General features: G+C 43.8%; 1 protein-coding gene across 1 annotated transcript in view; it reads right to left on the reverse strand.

Moving 5' to 3' along the window:
- The window catches only part of LOC122925723 (transient receptor potential cation channel subfamily M member 7-like), a 99,616-nt gene extending 76,476 nt beyond the window's left edge, over nucleotides 1-23,140 (reverse strand). Inside the window, exons 1-8 of the mRNA XM_044277069.1 lie at nucleotides 23,132-23,140; nucleotides 22,493-22,627; nucleotides 18,017-18,070; nucleotides 15,740-15,871; nucleotides 13,789-13,911; nucleotides 11,107-11,387; nucleotides 10,762-10,990; nucleotides 84-236 (exon numbers count right to left, since the gene is read on the reverse strand). Of these exons, the coding sequence (XP_044133004.1) occupies nucleotides 84-236; nucleotides 10,762-10,990; nucleotides 11,107-11,387; nucleotides 13,789-13,911; nucleotides 15,740-15,871; nucleotides 18,017-18,070; nucleotides 22,493-22,627; nucleotides 23,132-23,140 (1,116 nt within the window). The remainder of the gene's footprint in view (nucleotides 1-83; nucleotides 237-10,761; nucleotides 10,991-11,106; nucleotides 11,388-13,788; nucleotides 13,912-15,739; nucleotides 15,872-18,016; nucleotides 18,071-22,492; nucleotides 22,628-23,131) is intronic.
- Between the last annotated feature and the right edge of the window lie 4,631 nt (nucleotides 23,141-27,771).

The following is a 27,771-nucleotide window of genomic DNA, read 5'->3' on the forward strand; positions in this document are numbered from 1 at the left end:
TTCAAAAACATAATTTTTGGGAAAACGGATGGATGGTAATAGCTTCTGTTTTGAATCTGGAGAGTCAAAATTTTTGATCTTACCAAAGCACCTCCTTCTACAGAGAACTTCACCTGCGGACTTTTATTTAGAATCATTTCATGTGCATCCTGGGACATTGGGATATGGGACATTTGTGCTTTGCTTTTGTATTCCAACAGTGGAATTATTGGCGGGAGAAAAATGCCTAAAATCACCTAAAATGAAACAGAAATATAAGAAACATCTATAGAATTGTACTGTTAAAAAATACATACTGTAAACCCACATGAAATACTAAAAGAGTTTTTCCACTGGTACAAAACCACAATGTTAGTACTGCTCTGATTTATTATTTCTGACTAGGCTTAATGACTGTAATTATCAGTCAGAGGAAGAGAGGAGAATGTTGGAACACGATCAATGTCTTCCCAGAATGTCTTGAAATACAGGGCATGCTAATAGAGAGTTGTGGGAATGTCTCATCCACTCACCATGAATATACTACCAAATATATCAGACCAGATAACAGATGTCCCTTGAGATGCTGTTAAAAGGGTTGGATTGGGAAAAAAGGGATCTGAAATTTTTCTGAAACAGCATTAATATCCAAGGGATATCGTTGATATTTTATCCCAGCACCAATAAAGGGAACCTGACAAGATATATATATATATATATATATATACACACACACACACTCACATTTATATATAAGTCAAAAGTGCTGCTGCTTCAAAAAAAAATAAAAAAATACCCTTTTGGTGATTTCTGAGCCTGGTGACATGTACTTCACCTCATCATACGAAGTACAGGTAACAAATACTAGAAGGGCCGAAAAAGCCCCACTAAACACCAGGCTCCTCAGGTGTTTTTATGACCTGTTAGACCCGTTTGGCTCATTTGTTTGATTTGGTTACCTTTACCTACTTTTAGGACTGATGTCAAAATCTGATGTAGTTTTAAGTAGAGTTGAGCGAACACCTGGATGTTCGGGTTCGAGAAGTTCGGCCGAACATCCCGGAAATGTTCGGGTTCGGGATCCGAACCCGATCCGAACTTCGTCCCGAACCCGAACCCCATTGAAGTCAATGGGGACCCGAACTTTTCGGCACTAAAACGGCTGTAAAACAGCCCAGGAAAGGGCTAGAGGGCTGCAAAAGGCAGCAACATGTAGGTAAATCCCCTGCAAACAAATGTGGATAGGGAAATTAATTAAAATAAAAATTAAATAAATAAAAATTAACCAAAATCAATTGGAGAGAGGTTCCATAGCAGAGAATCTGGCTTCCCGTCACCCACCACTGGAACAGTCCATTCTCAGATATTTAGGCCCCGGCACCCAGGCAGAGGAGAGAGGTCCCGTAACAGACAATCTGGCTTCATGTCAGCAGAGAATCAGTCTTCATGTCATAGCAGAGAATCAGGCTTCACGTCACCCACCACTGTAAGAGTCCATTTTCATAAATTCAGGCCCAGCACCCAGGCAGAGGAGAGAGGTCCCGTAACAGACAATCTGGCTTCATGTCAGCAGAGAATCAGTCTGCATGTCATAGCAGAGAATGAGGCTTCACGTCACCCACCACTGCAACAGTCCATTTTCATAAATTTAGGCCCAGCACCCAGGCAGAGGAGAGAGGTCCCGTAACAGAGGATCTGGCTTCATGTCAGCAGAGAATCAGTCTGCATGTCATAGCAGAGAATCAGGCTTCACGTCAGCCACCACTGCAACAGTCCATTGTCATAAATTTAGGCCCAGCACCCAGGCAGAGGAGAGAGGTCCCGTAACAGACAATCTGGCTTCATGTCAGCAGAGAATTAGTCTGCATGTCATAGCAGAGAATCAGGCTTCACGTCAGCCACCACTGCAACAATCCATTGGCATATATTTAGGCCTAGCACACAGGCAGAGGAGAGAGGTCCCGTAACAGACAATCTGGCTTCATGTCAGCAGAGAATCAGTCTTCATATCATAGCAGAGAATCAGGCTTCACGTCAGCCACCAATGCAACAGTCCATTGTCAGATATTTAGGCCCAGCACCCAGGCAGAGGAGAGAGGTCCCGTAACAGACAATCTGGCTTCATGTCAGCAGAGAATCAGTCTGCATGTCATAGCAGAGAATGAGGCTTCACGTCACCCACCACTGCAACAGTCCATTTTCATAAATTTAGGCCCAGCACCCAGGCAGAGGAGAGAGGTCCCGCAACAGAGGATCTGGCTTCATGTCAGCAGAGAATCAGTCTGCATGTCATAGCAGAGAATCAGGCTTCACGTCAGCCACCACTGCAACAGTCCATTGTCATAAATTCAGGCCCAGCACCCAGGCAGAGGAGAGAGGTCCCGTAACAGACAATCTGGCTTCATGTCACCAGAGAATCAGTCTGCATGTCATAGCAGAGAATGAGGCTTCACGTCAGCCACCACTGCAACAATCCATTGGCATATATTTAGGCCTAGCACACAGGCAGAGGAGAGGTTTATTCAACTTTGGGTAGCCTTGCAATATAATGGTAAAATGAAAATAAAAATAGGATTGAATGAGGAAGTGCCCTGGAGTCCAATAATATATGGTTATGGGGAGGTAGTTAATGTCTAATCTGGACAAGGGACGGACAGGTCCTGTGGGATCCATGCCTGGTTCATTTTTATGAACGTCAGCTTGTCCACATTGGCTGTAGACAGGCGGCTGCGTTTGTCTGTAATGACGCCCCCTGCCGTGCTGTATACACGTTCAGACAAAACGCTGGCTGCCGGGCAGGCCAGCACCTCCAAGGCATAAAAGGCTAGCTCTGGCCACGTGGACAATTTAGAGACCCAGAAGTTGAATGGGGCCGAACCATCAGTCAGTACGTGGAGGGGTGTGCACACGTACTGTTCCACCATGTTAGTGAAATGTTGCCTCCTGCTAACACGTTGCGTATCAGGTGGTGGTGCAGTTAGCTGTGGCGTGTTGACAAAAGTTTTCCACATCTCTGCCATGCTAACCCTGCCCTCAGAGGAGCTGGCCGTGACACAGCTGCCTTGGCGACCTCTTGCTCCTCCTCTGCCTTGGCCTTGGGCTTCCACTTGTTCCCCTGTGACATTTGGGAATGCTCTCAGTAGCGCGTCTACCAACGTGCGCTTGTACTCGCGCATCTTCCTATCACGCTCCAGTGCAGGAAGTAAGGTGGGCACATTGTCTTTGTAGCGTGGATCCAGCAGGGTGGCAACCCAGTAGTCCGCACAGGTTAAAATGTGGGCAACTCTGCTGTCGTTGCGCAGGCACTGCAGCATGTAGTCGCTCATGTGTGCCAGGCTGCCCAGGGGTAAGGACAAGCTGTCCTCTGTGGGAGGCGTATCGTCATCGTCCTGCCTTTCCCCCCAGCCACGCACCAGTGATGGACCCGAGCTGCGTTGGGTGCCACCCCGCTGTGACCATGCTTCATCCTCATCCTCCTCCACCTCCTCCTCATCCTCGTCCTCCTCGTCCTCCAGTAGTGGGCCCTGGCTGGCCACATTTGTACCTGGCCTCTGCTGTTGCCAAAAACCTCCCTCTGAGTCACTTCGAAGAGACTGGCCTGAAAGTGCTAAAAATGACCCCTCTTCCTCCTCCTCCTCCTCCTCCTCCTGGGCCACCTCCTCTTCCATCATCGCCCTAAGTGTTTTCTCAAGGAGACATAGAAGTGGTATTGTAACGCTGATAACGGTGTCATCGCCACTGGCCATGTTGGTGGAGTACTCGAAACAGCGCAACAGGGCACACAGGTCTCGCATGGAGGCCCAGTCATTGGTGGTGAAGTGGTGCTGTTCTGTAGTGCGACTGACCCGTGAGTGCTGCAGCTGAAACTCCACTATGGCCTGCTGCTGCTCGCACAGTCTGTCCAGCATGTGCAAGGTGGAGTTCCACCTGGTGGGCACGTCGCATATGAGGCGGTGAGCGGGAAGGCCGAAGTTACGCTGTAGCGCAGACAGGCGAGCAGCGGCAGGATGTGAACGCCGGAAGCGCGAACAGACGGCCCGCACTTTATGCAGCAGCTCTGACATGTCGGGGTAGTTGTGAATGAACTTCTGCACCACCAAATTCAGCACATGCGCCAAGCAAGGGATGTGCGTCAAATTGGCTAGTCCCAGAGCTGCAACGAGATTTCGCCCATTATCACACACCACCAGGCCGGGCTTGAGGCTCACCGGCAGCAACCACTCGTCGGTCTGTTGTTCAATACCCCGCCACAACTCCTGTGCGGTGTGGGGCCTGTCCCCCAAACATATGAGTTTCAGAATGGCCTGCTGACGTTTACCCCGGGCTGTGCTGAAGTTGGTGGTGAAGGTGTGTGGCTGACTGGATGAGCAGGTGGAAGAAGAGGAGGAGGAAGCCGAGAAGGAGGAGGTGGCAACAGGAGGCAAAGAATGTTGCCCTGCGATCCTTGGCGGCGGAAGGACGTGCGCCAAACAGCTCTCCGCCTGGGGCCCAGCTGCCACTACATTTACCCAGTGTGCAGTTAGGGAGATATAGCGTCCCTGGCCGTGCTTACTGGTCCACGTATCTGTGGTTAGGTGGACCTTGCCACAGATGGCGTTGCGCAGTGCACACTTGATTTTATCGGATACTTGGTTGTGCAGGGAAGGCACGGCTCTCTTGGAGAAGTAGTGCCGGCTGGGAACAACATACTGTGGGACAGCAAGCGACATGAGCTGTTTGAAGCTGTCTGTGTCCACCAGCCTAAATGACAGCATTTCATAGGCCAGTAGTTTAGAAATGCTGGCATTCAGGGCCAGGGATCGAGGGTGGCTAGGTGGGAATTTACGCTTTCTATCAAATGTTTGTGAGATGGAGAGCTGAACGCTGGCGTGTGACATGGTTGAGACGCTTGGTGACGGAGGTGGTGGTGGTGGTGTTGGTGGTACATCCCCTGTTTGCTGGGCGGCAGGTGCCAACGTTCCTCCAGAGGCGGAGGAAGAGGCCGAGGCGGCAGCAGCAGAATAGGCCGAGGCGGCAGCAGCAGAAGAGGTAGCAGGGGGAGCCTGAGTGACTTCCTTGGTTTTAAGGTGTTTACTCCACTGCAGTTCATGCTTTGCATGCAGGTGCCTGGTCATGCAGGTTGTGCTCAGGTTCAGAACGTTAATGCCTCGCTTCAGGCTCTGATGGCACAGCGTGCAAACCACTCGGGTCTTGTCGTCAGCACATTGTTTGAAGAAGTGCCATGCCAGGGAACTCCTTGAAGCTGCCTTTGGGGTGCTCGGTCCCAGATGGCGGCGGTCAGTAGCAGGCGGAGTCTCTTGGCGGCGGGTGTTCTGCTTTTGCCCACTGCTCCCTCTTTTGCTACGCTGTTGGCTCGGTCTCACCACTGCCTCTTCCTCCGAACTGTGAAAGTCAGTGGCACGACCTTCATTCCATGTGGGGTCTAGGACCTCATCGTCCCCTGCATCGTCTTCCACCCAGTCTTGATCCCTGACCTCCTGTTCAGTCTGCACACTGCAGAAAGACGCAGCAGTTGGCACCTGTGTTTCGTCATCATCAGAGACATGCTGAGGTGGTATTCCCATGTCCTCATCATCAGGAAACATAAGTGGTTGTGCGTCAGTGCATTCTATGTCTTTCACCGCTGGGGAAGGGCTAGGTGGATGCCCTTGGGAAACCCTGCCAGCGGAGTCTTCAAACAGCATAAGAGACTGCTGCATAACTTGAGGCTGAGACAGTTTCCCTGGTATGCATGGGGGTGATGTGACAGACTGATGGGGTTGGTTTTCAGGCGCCATCTGTGCGCTTTCTGCAGAAGACTGGGTGGGAGATAATGTGAACGTGCTGGATCCACTGTCGGCCACCCAATTGACTAATGCCTGTACCTGCTCAGGCCTTACCATCCTTAGAACGGCATTGGGCCCCACCATATATCGCTGTAAATTCTGGCGGCTACTGGGACCTGAGGTAGTTGGTACACTAGGACGTGTGGATGTGGCAGAACGGCCACGTCCTCTCCCAGCACCAGAGGGTCCACTAACACCACCACGACCATGTCCACGTCCGCGTCCCTTACTAGATGTTTTTCTCATTGTTATGGTTCACCACAACAACAAATATATTATTTGGCCCAATGTATTGTATTCAAATTCAGCGGGATATAAATTTGAGGCCTAGTATTTAGGCGCTGGGTGACCGGTATGGATTTAGTGACAGAATTAGACTTGGAAATGCACAGAAGCGTGTGTGTGAAGTTATTCTGAATGACCCTATGTGCACCTTGAATATTATATACCCTTTTTGGGATAGATTTCAAATAGCTCTGATATAGCAGGAACCACTAAATTATGAAATTGCTAAATTGGGAATTGTATTTCAACCCAGAACAAAAAATGTGCTTTGACGGACACTAAATATCTTGCCCAGCCACAACAGGACAGCGGTAACGAGAGATTTAGCAGGATATAAATTTGAGGCCTAGTATTTAGGCGCTGGGTGACAGGTATGGGTTTAGTGACAGAATTAGACTTGGAAATACACAGTAGCGGGTGTGTGTGAAGTTATTCTGAATGACCCAATGTGCACCTTGAATATTATATACCCTTTTAGGGATAGATTTCAAATAGCTCTGATATAGCAGAAACCACTAAATTATGAAATTGCTAAATTGGGAATTGTATTTCAACCCAGAACAAAAAATGTGCTTTGACGGACACTAAATATCTTGCCCAGCAACAACAGTACAGCGGTAACGAGAGATTTAGCAGGATATAAATTTGAGGCCTAGTATTTAGGCGCTGGGTGACAGGTATGGGTTTAGTGACAGAATTAGACTTGGAAATACACAGTAGCGGGTGTGTGTGAAGTTATTCTGAATGACCCAATGTGCACCTTGAATATTATATACCCTTTTAGGGATAGATTTCAAATAGCGCTGATATAGCAGAAACCACTAAATTATGAAATTGCTAAATTGGGAATTGTATTTCAACCCAGAACAAAAAATGTGCTTTGACGGACACTAAATATCTTGCCCAGCAACAACAGTACAGCGGTAACGAGAGATTTAGCAGGATATAAATTTGAGGCCTAGTATTTAGGCGCTGGGTGACAGGTATGGGTTTAGTGACAGAATTAGACTTGAAAATACACAGTAGCGGGTGTGTGTGAAGTTATTCTGAATGACCCAATGTGCACCTTGAATATTATATACCCTTTTAGGGATAGATTTCAAATAGCTCTGATATAGCAGAAACCACTAAATTATGAAATTGCTAAATTGGGAATTGTACTTCAACCCAGAACAAAAAATGTGCTTTGACGGACACTAAATATCTTTCCAAGCAACAACAGTACAGCGGTAACGAGAGATTTAGCAGGATATAAATTTGAGGCCTAGTATTTAGGCGCTGGGTGACAGGTATGGGTTTAGTGACAGAATTAGACTTGGAAATACACAGTAGCGGGTGTGTGTGAAGTTATTCTGAATGACCCAATGTGCACCTTGAATATTATATACCCTTTTAGGGATAGATTTCAAATAGCTCTGATATAGCAGAAACCACTAAATTATGAAATTGCTAAATTGGGAATTGTACTTCAACCCAGAACAAAAAATGTGCTTTGACGGACACTAAATAACTTTCCCAGCTACAACAGGACAGCGGTAACGAGAGATTTAGCGGGATATAAATTTGAGGCCTAGTATTTAGGCGCTGGGTGACAGGTATGGGTTTAGTGACAGAATTAGACTTGGAAATACACAGTAGCGGGTGTGTGTGAAGTTATTCTGAATGACCCTATGTGCACCTTCAATATGATCTACCCTTTTAGGGATAGATTTCAAATAGCTCTGATATAGCAGAAACCACTAAATTATGAAATTGCTAAATTGGGAATTGTATTTCAACCCAGAACAAAAAATGTGCTTTGACGGACACTAAATAACTTTCCCAGCTACAACAGGACAGCGGTAACGAGAGATTTAGCAGGATATAAATTTGAGGCCTAGTATTTAGGCGCTGGGTGACAGGTATGGGTTTAGTGACAGAATTAGACTTGAAAATACACAGTAGCGGGTGTGTGTGAAGTTATTCTGAATGACCCAATGTGCACCTTGAATATTATATACCCTTTTAGGGATAGATTTCAAATAGCTCTGATATAGCAGAAACCACTAAATTATGAAATTGCTAAATTGGGAATTGTACTTCAACCCAGAACAAAAAATGTGCTTTGACGGACACTAAATAACTTTCCCAGCTACAACAGGACAGCGGTAACGAGAGATTTAGCAGGATATAAATTTGAGGCCTAGTATTTAGGCGCTGGGTGACAGGTATGGGTTTAGTGACAGAATTAGACTTGAAAATACACAGTAGCGGGTGTGTGTGAAGTTATTCTGAATGACCCAATGTGCACCTTGAATATTATATACCCTTTTAGGGATAGATTTCAAATAGCTCTGATATAGCAGAAACCACTAAATTATGAAATTGCTAAATTGGGAATTGTACTTCAACCCAGAACAAAAAATGTGCTTTGACGGACACTAAATAACTTTCCCAGCTACAACAGGACAGCGGTAACGAGAGATTTAGCGGGATATAAATTTGAGGCCTAGTATTTAGGCGCTGGGTGACCGGTATGGATTTAGTGACAGAATTAGACTGGGATATGGCCAAAAAATAACCACACTATTGCTGGTTAAATGCACTTGGTGACGGGCGCAGCTTGCCCCTGATGTAGTATATGGCCAAAAAATGAACAGACTATTGCTGGTTAAATGCACTTGGTGTCACAGCTTGACCAACCACACTACTGAGGGTTAAATGCACTTGGTGACGGGCGCAGCTTGCCCCTGATGTAGTATATGGCCAAAAAATAAACAGACTATTGCTGGTTAAATGCACTTGGTGTGACAGCTTCACCCTGATGTAGGCTTTAGCCAGAAAACAACCACACCATTGAGGGTTAAATGCACTTGGTGACAGGCGCAGCTTGCCCCTGATTTTGTATATGGCCAAAAAATGAACAGACTATTGCTGGTTAAATGCACTTGGTGTGACAGCTTCACCCTGATGTAGGCTTTAGCCAAAAAACAACCACACCATTGAGGGTTAAATGCACTTGGTGACAGGCGCAGCTTGCCCCTGATTTTGTATATGGCCAAAAAATGAACAGACTATTGCTGGTTAAATGCACTTGGTGTGACAGCTTCACCCTGATGTAGGCTTTAGCCAAAAAACAACCACACCATTGAGGGTTAAATGCACTTGGTGACAGGCGCAGCTTGCCCCTGATGTAGTATATGGCCAAAAAATAAACAGACTATTGCTGGTTAAATGCACTTGGTGTGACAGCTTCACCCTGATGTAGGCTTTAGCCAAAAAACAACCACACCATTGAGGGTTAAATGCACTTGGTGACAGGCGCAGCTTGCCCCTGATTTTGTATATGGCCAAAAAATGAACAGACTATTGCTGGTTAAATGCACTTGGTGTGACAGCTTCACCCTGATGTAGGCTTTAGCCAAAAAACAACCACACCATTGAGGGTTAAATGCACTTGGTCGCAGCTTGTGCTGGCGCACCACAAGACACAAAATGGCCGCCGATCACCCCAGAAAAATGTGACTGACAAACGGTCTGGGCAGCCTAAAAACAGTGAGCAATTGAGGATCAGCAGCTCAATGATCCACAGCTGCAGATCGATCAGTTAATCAAGTCCTTTGGAGGAGTTAATCTGCCTAATCTCGCCCTACTGTCGCAGCCGCAACCTCTCCCTACGCTAATCAGAGCAGAGTGACGGGCGGCGCTATGTGACTCCAGCTTAAATAGAGGCTGGGTCACATGGTGCTCTGGCCAATCACAGCCATGCCAATAGTAGGCATGGCTGTGATGGCCTCTTGGGGCAAGTAGTATGACGCTTGTTGATTGGCTGCTTTGCAGCCTTTCAAAAAGCGCCAAGAAAGCGTCACAAAAGCGCCAAGAAAGCGACGAACACCGAACCCGAACCCGGACTTTTACGAAAATGTCCGGGTTCGGGTCCGTGTCACGGACACCCCAAAATTCGGTACGAACCCGAACTATACAGTTCGAGTTCGCTCATCCCTAGTTTTAAGTTAAATGTATGCAAAACTATAAATTCTAAAGGGTTCACAAACTTTTAAGCACCACTGTAGGACATGCATTTGAAATGCCATATAGAAACATAGAATGTGTCGGCAGATAAGAACCATTTGGCCCATCTAGTCTGCCCAATATACTGAATACTATGGATAGTCCCTGGCCCTATCTTATATGAAGGATGGCCTTATGCCTATCCCATGCATGCTTAAACTCCTTCACTGTATTTGCAGCTACCACTTCTGCAGGAAGGCTATTCCATGTATCCACTACTCTCTCAGTAAAGTAATACTTCCTGATATTACTTTTAAACCTTTGCCCCTCTAATTTAAAACTATGTCCTCCTGTAGCAGTTTTTCTTCTTTTAAATATTCTCTCCTCTTTTACCTTGTTGATTCCCTTTATGTATTTAAACGTTTCTATCATATCCCCTCTGTTTATGTAAAAAAAAAAAAAATGCTGATGTGTTGCAAAAACTAAATTACACATCAAATCACAAGTGTTTAAAAAAATTCAATTTCAGATTCAAATTCCCAGAGATCATGAACTGATAGTCACCACCTTGGATGAATGAATACGACAATAAATAATCAACTGTTGGATATTTTTTTTTACTTATGAGTCATAAATTGACTCATTGTATGGTAAAAATCCCCAAATAAACCATAACAGTTACCTTGCACCAAGAATTTTTCCTTAGGTTCAGTCTTCCATTCCAAATATCCGTAAGCAGCTTTTGAGTGGATGCATGGGAAATAAATGGTCGAAATTTTCCAGAAACAGCAAGTTTAAGGCAAGTTGTATTACTCCAGTTGCTCAGCTTATATGTTAGTAGCTTCATTGTCATTATTTCATTCTGCTTGTAGGTTTTATCCAAGAGTTCTTCTGCTAGGGTCCCAAATTCTCTAAATGAAGGAATATTTAGAAAAGTATACATGCATGCTATGCTTATTTTTATTAATGGGCTGTTTTACAACAGAAAACACTTATAAAACAACTATAATGTATTTGCATTACTGACTTGGAATAGGTTTTTAGCTTTTTTGGTGTGTCATCAAAGATATCCCACTGTCGAGCCTCATGAGACATTGCTCGGTAAAGACATCTCGCAACCAAAGCCTTAGCCATGGATTCTTCTCCACATTGCCAGAAGTAAAGCGCCATCTTCTGTCTCATCATTAATACTGCCCATACCAGAAGATCATGAAATGGATAAGGGAAAGGCCTTCTGTTATCATCTTCAGTTCCAAGGATGCCAGTTTTAGATGACTTTGATGGGTTGTCTTTTTCACATAAATCTTGCTGTCAACAGGTATAAAGAGATATCAGGTATGTGCAGTGGATACTTTCAGGGCTTGTAACAATCACAGACAGTGTTTGACTGGGGTGCCTAGGGCCCACCAGTAAAATTTATTTGGGGGCCCGTTGTAAGGATACATTCAAATATTGCCTGCTCACACAGCAGAAGATGCTACCAGATGATTAAATATGGGGGTCTCTGCAGGAACTTTGAGAAGTAGGTCCTGGGGAGAAGAGGACTCTGGCTAGCTTTCCTCTATACCTAGAAGTCATCTCAGCTGTGATCATAGGCGTAGGGATCACCATAGCAGCCATAGCAATGGCTATGGGGCCCTACGCCACTGGGGGCCCAGGCTGCCTGCTGAGGATTATTATCATTTTTTTAATTCATGTGGTATAGCTACAGGGGTTGCAGGCCCCTCCAGGACAGACAGAGAAGGCGCTATCTGCAGGGCCTGTAGGCTGTGGGCAGTGCGATAGGGGGCGGCTGGAGGCAGAGAGGCGTACCTGCAGTGAGGAGAGGGAGTGGTCCCGCTCCCAGTCTGGGCGGCAGTCCTACTGGCCGGAAGTGGAAGAGGCGGAGCGTACAGCGAAGCTGTGTGCTTCTGGGCCTGGCAGCACTGCTGGAGTGTGGGCGCGCAGACGTTCAACTTTCAAGTGGCTGTGAGGTGAGGTGAGGTGAGGTGAGGGCTGGCTGACTCTGGGACTGGTAAAATTTACTCTGGAGTCCTGGACCATTATATCTAGGGAGGAGGGGGGAGCAGGACCCTGGAGGTCTGGACCAGTACATTTAAGGAGAAGGGGGGAGCAGGAACTGGAGGTATGGTCTGGACCTTTATATAGGGGGGAACATGACACTGGACCATTATATCTTGGGAGGAGGGGGAGCAGGACCCTGGAGGTCTGGACCATTCTATTTAGGGGGAAGCAGGACTCTGGAGGTCTAGACCAATTTATTGAGGGGGGAGCCACAGGATCTCCAAGGTCTAAACCATTAAATTGTGGGGGGGGGGGGGGGGGGGGAGCAGAACACTTGATGTCTGGACCATTATATCTGGGGACTGGCGGTGGGAGGTCTTGGAGGAGTGTGGGGATGCTGGGGTGGGAGGTACTGGAGGGGTGTTTGGGTGGGAGCTCTGGAAGGGGTGGGAGGTCTGAGAGGTATGTGGGGGTGGGAGATCCGGGAGGGGGGCCCATACATTTTTTTGCTATGGGGCCCAGTCATTTCTAGCTACGCCCCTGGCTGTGATCGTGTCTATAATAATAATAATCTGGGGAGTTTCATTAATAATCTATCAGGTTTATTATATGAACATAGGCTAGTCGAGGTGCTGTACATTGGATATATGTATGTTGTACAGTAAGCCTACTGTGTTATGTGCCACTTGTGCAGGGGGTCGAAGACTAGGGGTTTACCTGTACCCCTGTGGGCAAGTCCGAGCCTGCTCACAGATGCTGCCCAGTTACTAAAGCAGCCAGAGTGGAGAACCAGAGCCACAAGAGAAGTTACAGCCTTCTGGTCCTTAGTGCAGAGTATCGGCACCAAACTGTTAGAATCTGACAGATACATAAGTTGCTGGCAGCAAGCGTTGCTTAAAAGAACCCAGGAGTGGGGTACACAAGCAGTAAAGAGAGCTGCTGGTTTATGCAAACGTTAATCATTGTTCTAAAGCTGTCCTTGGCTTTACAAAGTTATTGCTGAGTGGCAGTGACTTCAAGCACTATGTTACTCTGATTGTTGTTGTGGCTAGTCTACATACACACAAATTCAAGGAAAAGCTAAACATTTTCAAGGACATAAGTATTCACAACTAGGGATGAGCAAATCGACTTCAGATGCTTCATCCAAAGTTGATTCGCATAAAACTTCATTGTAATACTGTACGGAGCGGGAGCTCCTTACAGTATTAGAATGTATTTGCTCCGATGAGCTGAAAGTCTTGTGAGACTTTGTGTAATAACTTTGTGAATTCATTATTACTGTAAAAAAAAAACTTGATACCGAACGATCTATGATCTATCTATCTATCTATCTATCTTAAATCTAGCTGGTTTTAAGGGGTTGTGCAGTCAAAGATATTGATGACCTATCCTCAAGATAGGTCATCAATATCAGTTCGGCAAGGGCCTGCACCGCCGCCAATTAGCTGTTTGAAGAGGAAGCAGTTTTAACTTGAAGGAGCTGAATAGTTGCAAATGCACTACACCATGCACATCATTTTGAAGCAGAACAGCTTCAAACGGCTATTTAGTGGGGTTGCCAGGAGCCGGCCGCCCACCAATCTGATATTGATGACCTATCCTGAGGCGCACAACCACCTGCACCTTTCTGGCTCCTTCATCAGGATTTATCTTCAGTACTGTGATCCAGATACAAATGTTTCCCTGCAATACTTTTGGGTACCTGTGGTTTCCTGGGCTGAGCTGTTTGAAGAAAGTGACCATGCCTTGTTTTCTCTCTTCTCTGTGATATGTCCAAGGTTTCATTCTTATTAGAGGAATTGACTGAAGTGTTTTGCACAAAATTCTGAAATATAATAATTTAAATAGAAACATGTGACATAGCTTTAATATAAGTGATGCCCCTTGTACACTTGAGTGAATCATGGCCGTGCACTGTCTGTGTTCTCCACTGACAACACACAGATCCATTGATTTTAAAGTGTTCACATGTTTTGTTCACCTCAGTGCGGGTCAGTGGAAAAACAAATGAGGCGTGCACTACTTTGGTCCGTGATGCAGACCAATCATGCCCATTAACGTCTATGGGTGTGTACTGTTTTCACTGACCATTGCTAGGAGACCATTGCTAGAGAACAATTTTCAGCCTAGTAGTGTCTGTGAAATACAGATGACACAAGGAGGTAAAAAAATGGACACATGGACCCTTTATGGACCTCTTCAAAGACTGACCACATTGTCATGGATGTCCAATAAAAAAATAATAATTCTGATTGCATATTTTCTTATTTAATTTACTTTACATGACTTTGAAGCAGCCATATTGCCTGCAGGTACCTACAGCTGTGCAACCATAGGACATCCAGTTGGGCATACCCTGTCAATCAACCATCCTGAGGGGTGCGGGAGTGCAATCCTCATGAATACACCAGACTTGTAAACTATGTGTCAGCATTTTTTTAGGCTGCTATCACTACCAGGGCTATGGACCTGTGCCTGTAGCATGTTCCATACTCCTGGTAGCCATAGCTCCTCTATTTCCGTAACTCCCATTGCATTGAATATAGCGTAGCATAGCAAGCTATGCTATTTCTGTAACTAGGGAGTTGTGGAAGCAGCCTAACTTGTTCTGCTATGCCATTTATGTACCTCCCATTCAATGCAATCCCGTAAACCTGGCCACAAGGGCTCAGCTCAATGTCCAGTATCACCGTGGAAACAGTGAGATGAGACAACCCCTTTAACATGCATGCTTGGCTGAGCAGAGGGTGCATTTTTATTTCGATGGGGTTAGAAAAAAGGTCCCTGCCAGTCAGGACAACTCCGTGCACAGATCGTTGGCATCAAAACAGCAGCATAGTCAGATTTTTTTCATTTTGTCATCATCTTAGATATGTGCAGTACAAGAATATATATATACAGGTGAAACTCGAAAAATTAGAATATCAATTAGAGTTTTGTGAAAAGGTTCACTATTCTAGGCTCAAAGTGTCACCCTCTAGTCAGCTAATTAATCCATATCCCCTGAGCAAAGGGTACCTTAAAATTGTGACTTTGGGGTTTCATAAGCTGTGAGCCATAATCATCCAAATTATACCAAATAAAGGCTTGAAATATCTCGCTTTGCATGTAATGAGTCTATCTCGTATGTTAGTTTCACCTTTTAAGTTGCATTACTGAAATAAATGAACTTTTCACAATATTCAAATTTTTCGAGTTTCACCTGTATATCTTTATATGCACAATATGTCTACAATATGAGAAACATCCCAATAGTAATTTAGATGGAAATATGATTATGTATGCCCCTTGACCAACTACTGTTTAACGTGAATGACCAGCTCAAAGGGACTTTCCAGGTTTTTTTTTTTATATCTGTCGCCAATCCTCAAAATAACCCATCAATATCGGATCAGTGGAGGTTAGACACCCTGCACCTCTGCAGATCAGCTTTTCCCGAGGAGCTCTGGTGCTACACAATGGATGAAGATGTGTAGTTCCTACTTTTGGCTCCTGCAGAACAGCTGATCAGCGAGAGCGCGGGGTATTGGACCTCTACCAGTCAGATGCTGATGGCCTATCCAGGAGATTGGCCATCAATATAAAAATCCTGGACTACCCCTTTAAGGCTATTACCTAATTCCAAACTCATGACAAAACCATTGATGAAATACCTGGTTTAAAAGTTTGTACATAGTTCTGAAACCTCTCGTGGTGTAACTGCATCTAAACGTTCCACCCATAAGGTATTCAATAACTAGTCCTATGTCCATCAGAGTGATCTTGTATTCTGCTAATAGATTACCCTGAAATAAAGTTAGAGGCAAAAAGATTCAACTAACAAAAAATTGTCAGGAAACAACACGCAAATGTACAATGACATACAGTACTAAGTCATGTGTTTTACTTGGCTAGGTAACATAGCAGTTTATCCTTTTGCTGGTAAAAAGTTGCTTTTCCTATAGATGTCTGTCAAGTTGATCATTTTATGGTAATCTTATTAAGAAGACTATTACTTTGCTTCGCATAAAACAGCCTGCCAACCAGGCAAGTATCGAGATCCATACAAAAGTAATCCATAAATCTAAAAAAATTGGATATTTATTACAATTACTATATTATTAGTACCCTGGGCAGTATGCATCAGCATTTTTGATTTTTGTTTTTACTGTATAAGAAAGTACAGTTTGCTGTGCTTTTCTATACCGAGGGACACAGAAAAAAAAAAAAAAAAAAACACGTATACCGCACAGTATTCTTTTTTTCATTTATGCATCTTAAAAGCACTCCTGGTAGTTTTCAGGATATCATTGTAATGCCTCATTCACAGTCAGTGTTCGGTCAGTGATTTCCTTCTGTGATTTTGAGCCAAAACCAGGTCCTGCTCTAAACACAGAACAGGAGCAGATCTTTCCCTTATACCTTATGTCTGTGGAGGCTCCAATCCTGGTTTTGGCTCACAATCACTGACCAAAACACTGACATGTGAATGAGGTTTTTAGCTACTTTACACTTGCGTTGTTTATTCCAGTATTGAGATCCGGCAGAGGATCTCAATACCAGAATTAAATGGTCGCGTTTTGATTTTGCACATTAGGATGCATCCGTTCCGTTAGGATGTAGTTGTGTGAAATCAAAACGGAAAAAAAACACACCCATCACCATTGACTTACATTGTTTTCGGTGCCGGATCCGTTTTTTTCAGTTTTTATGACAGGACACAAAACCGCAGTTTGCAGTGATTTTGTGTCTGGTCACGAAACGGAATGCTGCCAGAACGGAAGACATCCTGATGTATCCTAAACAGATATCTTTCCATTCAGAATGCATGAGGACAAAATTGATTTTTTTTTTCCAACGCAAGTGTGAAAGTAGCCTGACACATACCATCCAACTTTTTAGATGGTTGATGAAGAGCGACACTTACACCTCATTGTGAAAGATCCAGTCACTGGCTAAGGTGGGTCATGGCTGCAGCCAGTGATCGGCTGAGCAGTTGGGACCCTTGCACCATCAGAACAGCAGTGGTGCTGGTGAAGGGGGGGGGGGGGCGGATGGACGGTGATATGAGTTTTTTTTTTATCTGGATGTGCAGCCCCTGGGACAGCTTATTTCTTATGGTGCAATGCCCCTTTAAATATTAGCACAAAAATAATCTGATTCGGTCCTATTCGCACTAAATAATGAAACAATATATACATTGTAATATGCAGGAAGGAACCAGACAGAGCAGTTTAGTACGTTTATTAATGCACATTTATTTTGTGGGTCAAAAAGAGGGAGGACAGGGGGACTTATGTCAAAAAGTAGTAGGCATGTTGTAACATTCTATTATACTGTTTGGGTATTTTCTATACTAACCTAAGTGGTTTATTGCACTGTCCTGTTTTTAAAGAGGTTGTCCAACTCCCAAAGCAATTTTACTGATGTTTCCAGAAAGGGCTTAGCATAAATAAAAAAATCCTCTTACCTATTCACTAATCCCCCATTCCAGGGCTGTTTGGTCCCTTGTGGACTGAAAGTATGATGTCACTTGCACTGTTGCAGTCATTCATTGGCCTCTGCAGTCATATGCCACTTGGGAACATGTCACTGCTGAGGCCAGTGAATGGTTGCAGCAGTGCATGTGATGACAGATGGGTAGTCACATTGACAGTACACTGGGGCCCGAAGTGGCGGGGACAGACAGGACCCTTGCCGGTAGAACGGAGAAATGGTGAATAGGTAAGTGGCTTTTTCTATCTGTTATTGCTTTGAGTGTTGGACAACACCATCTGCAGGGGATATTTTGAATGGTGCAATTTAGGTAAATAGGGGGCTTGTAGAGCTCTACAATGGTAGCCAAAAAGCTACATTTTTTTCCTGCCTGGAGTGATTCCTTAAATGATGTATGTGAGACACTTTATAAATTACCCTACATCGCCCTGGTACACTATACAGTAGCTGCATACCTTCTTCACATCCTGGATGAGACGTAGTATGGTGTCTTTACTTGCATTCGGTACCTGAAACAGGCAAAACAGGGAATGTGACTGTTTTGAAAACATAAAACATTCTCATTAAAATGCATAAGATGTGTAATTCATCTTGTTAGGCTACTTTCACACTTGCGTTCGGGGCTCCGCTTGTGAGTTCCGTTTAAAGGCTCTCACAAGCATCAGTCTGGCAGCGTTTGGCCTCCGCTCTGCTCAGCAGGCGGACACCTGTGTGTCCGCCTGGCTGTGCGGAGGCAAACTGATCCGTCCAGACTTACAATGTAAGTCAATGGGGACGGATCCGTTTGAATTTGACACTATATGGCTCAATTTTCAAACGGATCCGTCCCCCATTGACTTTCAATGTAAAGTCTGGACGGATCCGTCTGAAGCTACTTTCACACTTAGAATTTTTTCTACAATATAATGCAGACGGATCCGTTCTGAACGGATCCGTCTGCATTATATGAGCGGATCCGTCTGGGCGGATCCGCTCTGAACGCAAGTGTGAAAGTAGCCTTACACAGAGACAACCACTTCTCAGTCTGGATCTTTTGTGGCCAATGGCAATTAAAGTCTAATTATTCATAAGTACTTTTTATAGGGAAGAATTCAAGGCATTTACTTTAACTAGTTCACATTATTGGACTGAAGTCAAGTACTTGGGACCTGAATGAGGACGACATTATCCAGCATTTATAATGTTTGATTGTATCCTTTGTATGGCTCCTCAAGAGGCAATTCCTCAGTTTTAGTAAATCATAGGCCTCTCACCCAATTAAGCTAGTACTCTCTGCTCTGCACTGATGAGGGGCAATTACCCCAAAACAACTGTCTGCAGATGAGGTGCTGGCTTATTTAATATCCAAATCTCAAGGCGTATTTAAAGGATCGAACATTGACTTATAGGATTGCTGCCTTACACCTGCATCAGAGGCAGAGCTTGCTAACAGCACATTTGCATACCTTCTTCCCAGAATTCCAGAAGAGCATGTATGGTCAATACGTCTCCTCACACCAAATAAGGTGCTCTCTCCCCAAGGACAGATAGTACCCCCCAAATCCTGACTTAGGCCTCTCACCTAGTTAAGCCAGTACTCTCTGCTCTTCACTGATGAGAGGCAATCACCCCAAATCAGCTGCTTGCAGATGGGGTGCTGGTTTATTTATTATCCGAGTCATGTCTCAAGGCCTAGGGTCGCACATTGACTTATTGGATAGCTGCCTTACATCTGGTGGCATTAGAGGCAGAGCTTGTTAAGAGCTCATTTGCATCCTTTTCTTCCCAGTAAATCATAGGAGCACTAAATCCACATGTATGACAAACAGAAGCAGTGAGCACTGACATCTCCATGTCTATATGATGGGAGAGGAAAAAGTGACCGAATCCCTTTAAAAAGTTGAAAAGTTTAATTGAGATTCCTGTCATCCAAAGCTAGTTTAGTTTGAAACATACATATCTGCAGTAGACCTGGAGATCAATAAAACCTATTAGTCCACATTTGCTAAGTGGATAGAGGGATAACTTTTAACAACAGGAATACCCCTTTAAGGTGCTTTTGATGAATTGGAGACTACTTTTATGAACACTTTTTTTTTTTATATTCAAACAAATTTGGAGGAGATATTGAAAGAGATAGTAGGAAATTATATTTTATGTGTGTTAACCACTCCATTACCATACGATTTAACATTTCTGCATTATTATATTTCACTTGTTGCCTTTTCAGAGCCATAACGTTTTTATTTTTCTGTTAAAGTAGATGAAGGAGGGCTTGTTTCATTAGAAAGTTGTACTTTCTAATGGCACCATTTATATTGCATACGATGTAGTGGAAAGCTGACAAAAATAATTCTAAGGGGGTGGAACTGAAAAAAAAAAACAACGCAATTCTGCCAAAGTTCTATGTGTTTAGTTTTTAGGGCGTTCCCTATGCAGTAAAACTGATCTCTTACCTTTTATTCTCCAGATCTGTACAATTACAGTGATACCACATTTATATAGTTTATATTGTGTCCTAATACTTAAAGGGCATCTGTCGGCAGATTTGTACCTATGAAATTGGCTTACCTGTTACATGTGCACTTGGCAGCCGAAGGCATCAGTGTTGGTCCCAAGTTCATATGTGCCTGCATTGCTAAGAAAAATGAAGTTTTATGATATGCAAATGAGCCTATAGGAGCAATGGAGGCGTTGCCATTAATCCTAGAAGCTCTGCTCTCTCTGCCACTGCCCTCTCCACCTTGATCATCAACTGCCTGGTCCTGTCAATCAAGATAGAGATGGTGCAGCATTTGCAGAGAGAGCAGAGCCTCCAGGTGTAATGGCAACACCCCGTTGCTCCTAGAGGCTCATTTGCATACATTAAAACATAATTTTTATCAGCAATGTGGGCACATATATACATGGGAACACAGATGCCTTCAGCTGCCAAGCGAACATGGTTAACAAGTTTCATAGGTACCATTCTGCTGGCAGATGCCCTTTAAAAAACAATAAAAACGTAGATTTTTTTTTTATTTGTATTTGCATCGCTATATTTTTACCCCCATAATTAAATGTATAGTTATGTCTACAGAGCAGTATGAGGGCGATCTGTAGTTTTATTTTATACCTCTCTGGAGTGCGCATGACTTTGAACATCATACCGCCAATGTACAGTCAGGTCCACAAATATTGGGACATCGACACAATTCTAACATTTGTGGCTCTATACACCACCACAATGGATTTGAAATGAAACAAACAAGATGTACTTTAACTGCAGACTGTCAGCTTTAATTTGAGGGTATTTACATCCAAATCAGGTAAACGGTGCAGGAATTACAACAGTTTGCATATGTGCCTCCCACTTACTAAGGAACCAAAAGTAATGGGACAATTGGCTTCTCAGCTGTTCCATGGCCGGGTGTGTGTTATTCCCTCATTATCCCAATTACAATGAGCAGATAAAAAGGTCCAGAGTTCATTTCAAGTGTGCTATTTGCATTTGAAATCTGTTGCTGTCAACTCTCAAGATGAGATCCAAAGAGCTGTCACTATCAGTGAAGCAAGCCATCATTAGGCTGAAAAAACCCAACAAACCCAACAGAGAGATGGCAAAGACATTAGGCGCGGCCAAAACAACTGTTTGGAACATTCTTAAAAAGATGGAACGCACCGGAGAGCTCAGCAACACCAAAAGACCCGGAGGACCACGGAAAACAACTGTGGTGGATGACTGAAGAATTATTTCCCTGGTGAAGAAAACACCCATCACAACAGTTGGCCAGATCAAGAACACTCTCCAGGAGGTAGGTGTATGTGTGTCAAAGTCAACAATCAAGAGAAGACTTCACCAGAGTGAATACAGAGGGTTCACCACAAGATGTAAACCATTGGTGAGCCTCAAAAACAGGAAGGCCAGATTAGAGTTTGCCAAACGACATCTAAAAAAGCCTTCACAGTTCTAGAAGAACATACTATGGACAGATGAGACCAAGATCAACTTGTACCAGAGTGATGGGAAGAGAAGAGTATGGAGAAGGAAAGGAACTGCTCATGATCCTAAGCATACCAGCTCTTCAGTGAAGCATGGTGGTGGTAGTGTCAGGGCGTGGGCATGTATGGCTGCCAATGGAACTGGTTCTCTTGTATTTATTAATGATGTGACCGCTGACAAAAGCAGCAGGATGAATTCTGAAGTGTTTCGGACAATATTATCTGCTCATATTCAGCCAAATGCTTCAGAACCGATTGGACGGCGCTTCACAGTGCAGATGGACAATGACCCAAAGCATACTGCAAAAGCAACCAAAGAGTTTTTTTAAGGGAAAGAAGTGGAATGTTATGCAATGGCCAAGTCAATTACCTGACCTGAATCCGATTGAGCATGCATTTCACTTGCTGAAGACAAAACTGAAGGGAAAATGCCCCAAGAACAAGCAGGAACTGAAGAAGTTGCAGTAAAGGCCTGGCAGAGCATCACCAGGGATGAAACCCAACGTCTGGTGATGTCTATGCGGTCCAGACTTCAGGCTGTATTGACTGCAAAGGATTTGCAACCAAGCATTAAAAAGTGAAAGTTTAATTTATGATTATTATTATGTCTCATTACTTGTGGTCCCTTAACAAGTGGGAGGCACATATGCAAACTGTTGTAATTCCTACACCGTTCACCTGATTTGGATGTAAATACCCTCAAATTAAAGCTGACAGTCTGCAGTTAAAGCACATCTTGTTCGTTTCATTTCAAATCCATTGTGGTGGTGTATAGAGCCACAAATGTTAGAACTGTGTTGATGTCCCAATATTTATGGACCTGACTGTATATAGTTGTACGGCAGTAGGGAAGTGGTTAAATAGCCTAAATCATCAAGTTATATTGGTATCATTTTACAATGTCAGCAAGAAAACCTTTTTTCTATTTGTTATACAGTATATGCCAATGTTGCCACCCTCCGATTACTTACTGCATTGTACAGCTCTTCCAGCCTGGGGATTGTTAGAAATCTGTGCATACTGACACCATGATCGATGAGAAGTTGGACAAATGCCACTCTGTCCATTACAAGTGCATCCAGCATAACTTGTTCCAGTAGCTCTGTCTACGAAAATGAATCATAGTTGGTTTATTGTAAACCTAATTTTTTAAATGTCAATCTGAAGAAAAAGAAACATGGATCACACATAAACATGCATTGATCTGTTGTTTCTCAGCTTATTTAAACAGTCCAGCTCACCCCTGCCGATTCATAATTCAGCTCCACACAGAGGATGGTGCACCTTATCTAAAACTGCTTCCGCTAAGGAATTCTGTAATTTAAGAATGAAAAATCCAGCAAGTCATCCTAAAATTGCTTAATAGTTTATAGAACCATATTAAAAGCAAAACATATAATCCATGGAATTAATTCCTACACGTTTCAAACAGTCTCCTGCCATCCTTAATAATGGCATAAAGTGATATAATACACAATCAGAAAGCCCAGTTCAGATGGTGTGGAATGGGCTGGATCTTACATATTAACAGTTCCCACTGCAAATTAATCCATAGTATAATACTATTGTTATCAATGCATGTCTCAATTTCTTTAAAGGTGTTTTCTCACCTGAAACATTGGTAGAATATCACTTAGATATGTGTCACTTCTGGGACCCGCACCTATCTCTAGAACGAAACTCCCAAAGATAAGGCGAGCCCACTGTGTATGCCTGGCTGCCCTCCAGTAATGTCCATGGGAACACCGAAAATAGCCAAGCTCTGGCTCTGCTATTTCTGGCAGTTCCATAGAAGTGAATGGAGCGGTGGCTGTGCTTCCACGGTCCGCTCTCTATTAATTTCTATAGGACTTCCGAAAATAGCTAAGTGTGGCGCTCTATTTTCATCGCTCTTATAGAAATGAATGGAGGGCAGCTGCACACAAGTGGGAGCTCCGTTCCACAGATAGGTGGGGGTCCCAGAAGTCTCACATTGGTGGCATATCCATGTTCCCCCTCCTTGGTTTATGCATGTTGATGTAAAAAACGGAGTGTACTAGGTTTACAAATATCCTGTTACAATGTTGCCTGTCTGTATGTGAATTGGGCTATTGTGTTTGTATCCCTCCTCAGCTTGCAATACAGAATGAGTTAATCTGCTCTACTCTATGTGTGTGCACCTGGTTGACTAATTAGTTATCAGCCTGCTATATATTCTGTGTTCCGGTTTGCCTGTGCAACTAAGATCTTACTTGGTCTCCATAGAGCCTACCAGGACCTCTAGCTTGATATAGTAAGTACAGAGCTTTAATCCATCTGTCTTTGTGGGCTGGCTTCTGCTTTGTTGCCTGGGTTCTATTTGTCTGTCTGTGTGCTGGCTTCTGTCCATATGCCTGGTTTCCTTAAGTCTGCTTGCCTGAGTTCCTGAAGTCTGTATGCCTGGGTTCCTGAAGGCTATATGCCTGGGTTCCTGAAGTCTGTCCATCTGCCAGTGCTCCTACACTCCCCCCTACATGTCCCCCCACCATCCTAGGCGAGGTCTTCGATATAGCATTCATACCAGCATACTGTAAATCTCACACAAAGGGATTAGATAAGGTAAACATACTATTTCTAGATATTTGTGGCTAAGCACTAATATTGGAATTTATAATAGACCAGCATTTTACTACCTGTCTATGATATCTCTGTGTGCCGCCGGAGGCTGTGTCCTAATTTATGACGAGCAGTATGCCTCAAGAAGTCCATGTGCCTACACTGCAATCTAGGTCAGCCTCTAGCTGGGGTAGCTTTCTTCTGTTACACCAGAAAATTGCCATAAAGATAAATGTGCCAGGACCCTTCCCACTGTTGCCAAGCCTCCATTTCTGGAAAGTGGAGAGGGCAGCAGAGAAACTGTTTTGCACAAATGGTGGGAAAAAATATTGTGTCTTTTTTCCACCAGAATACTGGTGTGGGGGGGAAAGATAAATTGAGTTTTTGACGTGGCTAAGCACTATGAGATCCTACTATGTGAATTGTGTCAATACATGTCTCAAACTAAGCATGTGGAATTAATTAGTACAGGAGAGATTTTTTACAATTTAAACATTTGCTAATCACAGTACAACTCAACTAGTTTACATTATAAGCTGCATACGCTGTAGAAAACAGTATGTGGATTCCACCACTCGGGCAGCACACATTGAGGATATCTGTAAACCTTGTACACAAAGCTTTTATGTTGCCTCACACAATTTCTTACATAAACATGCTGGTGACAAGACACACCAATGAGTAGTAGAGTGTGCACCAGTCATAAAACCACAGAGGGGTTCTGAAGTTCTCAGGTTCTGACTTTGTGATCTGATATTATGTATTTTGTGTATCATATCACTTCATGCCATGACTAAGGATGAGTCTGTCCAAAATGCATAGGAATTGATTGCATTTTACTATGGATTATATGTAGTGTTGAGCGAACTTGCAATTTGAAAGTATGGCGTTCGGGTTATCTAAGAATTCCGTAATGGATTCTGTTACCACAGACCATAATGGAATTCTATGAAGCATTCCGTATTGCATTCCATCATAATAGACCAGCATAGTTCGCTCAACTCTAATTATATGTTTTGTTTTTAATAAACCCAATAAACTATACAAGGATTTTAAGACAAGTTCTAGAATTTTTTATTCTTGGATTACACAATGCACTTTGTATACGTTTTGATGTTGCACAGCATGGCACAAAAAAGTATTCAAAGGCCTTGTATACAATTTATAAATGATGCCGAGAAACAATATATAAATACAAAATTTGATTCGCACCGAATCCACATTTCTGCACGTTTCATCGTAACGAATCACATTTTTTCCTAAAATGGCTGCTGCACATAGAGCAAAGAACTCTTTGAATGAGGGATCACCCACAATGCCATGCATGCAGCCAATCAGCAGCCAGCCAGCCCTTTGATGTCACAGCCCTATAAATAGCCTCAGCCATATTCCAGTGTACTTAGTGTCGAAGGAGATGTCAGCAGGTGTTAGGGAAAGTGCTAGGAAAGACTTGAAAACTTTTATTTTGCTCAATAGAGGTTCAGGGAAAGAGCATTAGAAGTGTAGGGAAAGGATAGGGAGGAATTATTTCACACTATAAAAGGAGAACGGGGTCCAATAGAGGAGTGTACAGCCTGGGTAATAGGAATAATCCTATTACACCTTGCTGCACTAACTGGGGATCTAAATGTCACAGGTTAAGGGGAAGGGAAAACACCAAATAAACACCACAACGAATAGACAACAATCTAGGCCTCAAAAGCTAAGGAAGAGGCATGGTGACCTCCTAGTAATCCCTAGGCCTTTCCCTAACTCCTGCCAGTATGAGCAGATCCTGATGGTGGAAATACTCATACACCGGATACCTAAAGCCCTGCTAAAACTGACGAGCACTAGGATAGGTAGCAGGGGATGAGACAGCTGGTTCCTTCCAGAATGAAGGAACCTGCGTCTCCCAGATAATAAGAAACAGCGAAGGCAACAAGTACTTAGCTTAGAGATGTATGGAGAAGCAGGAGATCCAAGACAAACCAGCACTAGGAACTCCAAGCAGAAACTATCAACCGCATGGTCAGCAGTGTGAGGCGGATCTAAATAGAGCCTCATCACTGATAATAAGCGGCACCTGAGGAGAGGTGAAATCCTGCCAAACAACAACATACATAGAGGAACACAGAGAGACGTGTCAGATAGCCTCACGTGCAGCAAGTCTATCCGATATTCTCACTCTCTCACAGGAGGGAGCATGACACCAAATTGCTTTCAGGTTTGCAATAGATCAGGGAGCAGCAACCTTCGGCACTCCAGCTGCTGTGAAACTACAACTCCCAGCATGTTCTTTCCACTGTGTGGGAGTTTAGAGAGCAGCCAAGCAAGTGTGCATGATGAGAGATGTAGTTTTACAACACCTGGAGTGCCGGAGGTTGCTGACCCCTGCAATAGATGATACCTCTGTAATTCCAGCAAACCGTTCTATTTATTTGGGGTGCAAGTGCTGTGTGATACAGCCATTAACAGGGTGTATTACAAGGAAATATTTCTTATTAGCCCTTGTGCGGTGCAATATATGTTCTAAAGCCTTTTTTGGCGTGGATTAGTAGGGAAAAAAAGGGCTTATTAGGCGTTGTGTGGTGAAGTGAGAAAATTACAGCCCTTTTTGGCGTATATTAGTGAAAAAGTATTATTTGCCGTTCAGTGGTGCAGTTATATGTTCTAAAGCCTTTTTTGGCATGTATAAGTGGGAAAAATAAGAGGGCTTATTAGCCGTTGTGTAGTGAAAAGAGAAAATTACAGCCCTTTTTCAGCTGTATTAGTGGCAAAAAAAACTGTATTATTTGTAGTTCAGCGGTACAGTTATATGTTCTAAAGCTTTTTTGGTCGTTCAGCAGTGCAGTTATATGTTTTAAAGCTTCTCTGGCGTGGATTAGTGGGGAAAAATTATTATTTGCCATTGTGTGGTGAAGTGAGAAAATTACAGCCCTTTTTGGCGTGTATTAGTGGCAAAAAAAAAGTATTATTTGACGTTCAGCGGTGCAGGTATATAGTCACGATCAGTGTGTGGGGGGAAACTCCACACTAAACAAAGGAGGGAAGGGGAACAGTAACTGGGCCTGGAAACTAGGGAAGGAACAGGTCACCTCCTAAACAACACTAATCCGAGCCCTAACTACCTATAAATATGAATAGACCTTGAAGGTAGGAATATTCATATGCTGGCTACCTAGGCCCTTATATCCCTATAAGGCCCTGGAATGAGGTTAGGACCAGAGACAACTCATTCCTCCCCAGATAGACGAATGGAAGTCTCTGTCTCAGGCCCAGATACAGACAACAGGGAATATAACACAAAACAATAAGAAAAGACAAGATTTATCTGAAAGTAGAAAACTGGCAACTCCAGAAGGACCACAGAGTACAACCGACCAGCTAGTTAGAAGGCAGGAAGAAAACCTATAAACCACACCTCGAAGAGTAAGAAGCGGGTACTTAATAATGGCCGTGATCTTATATGGGCCAATAAACCTTGGACCCAACTTCCATGAAGGTACCTTCAACTTAATGTTTCTTGTGGACAGCCACACAGAATCGCCCACACTTAGGTCCGCACCATTCTACGTTTCCGGTCAGCCACATGTTTATATTTGTTGCCCATATTTTTCAAGTTATTTAGAATTTTTCACCATATCGATGACAATGAAGACGAAAAACGGATACCAGAAGTATTAGAACCAGAAAA

This window comes from Bufo gargarizans, chromosome 2 (genome assembly GCF_014858855.1).
Source record: "Bufo gargarizans isolate SCDJY-AF-19 chromosome 2, ASM1485885v1, whole genome shotgun sequence".
NCBI lineage: Eukaryota > Metazoa > Chordata > Amphibia > Anura > Bufonidae > Bufo > Bufo gargarizans.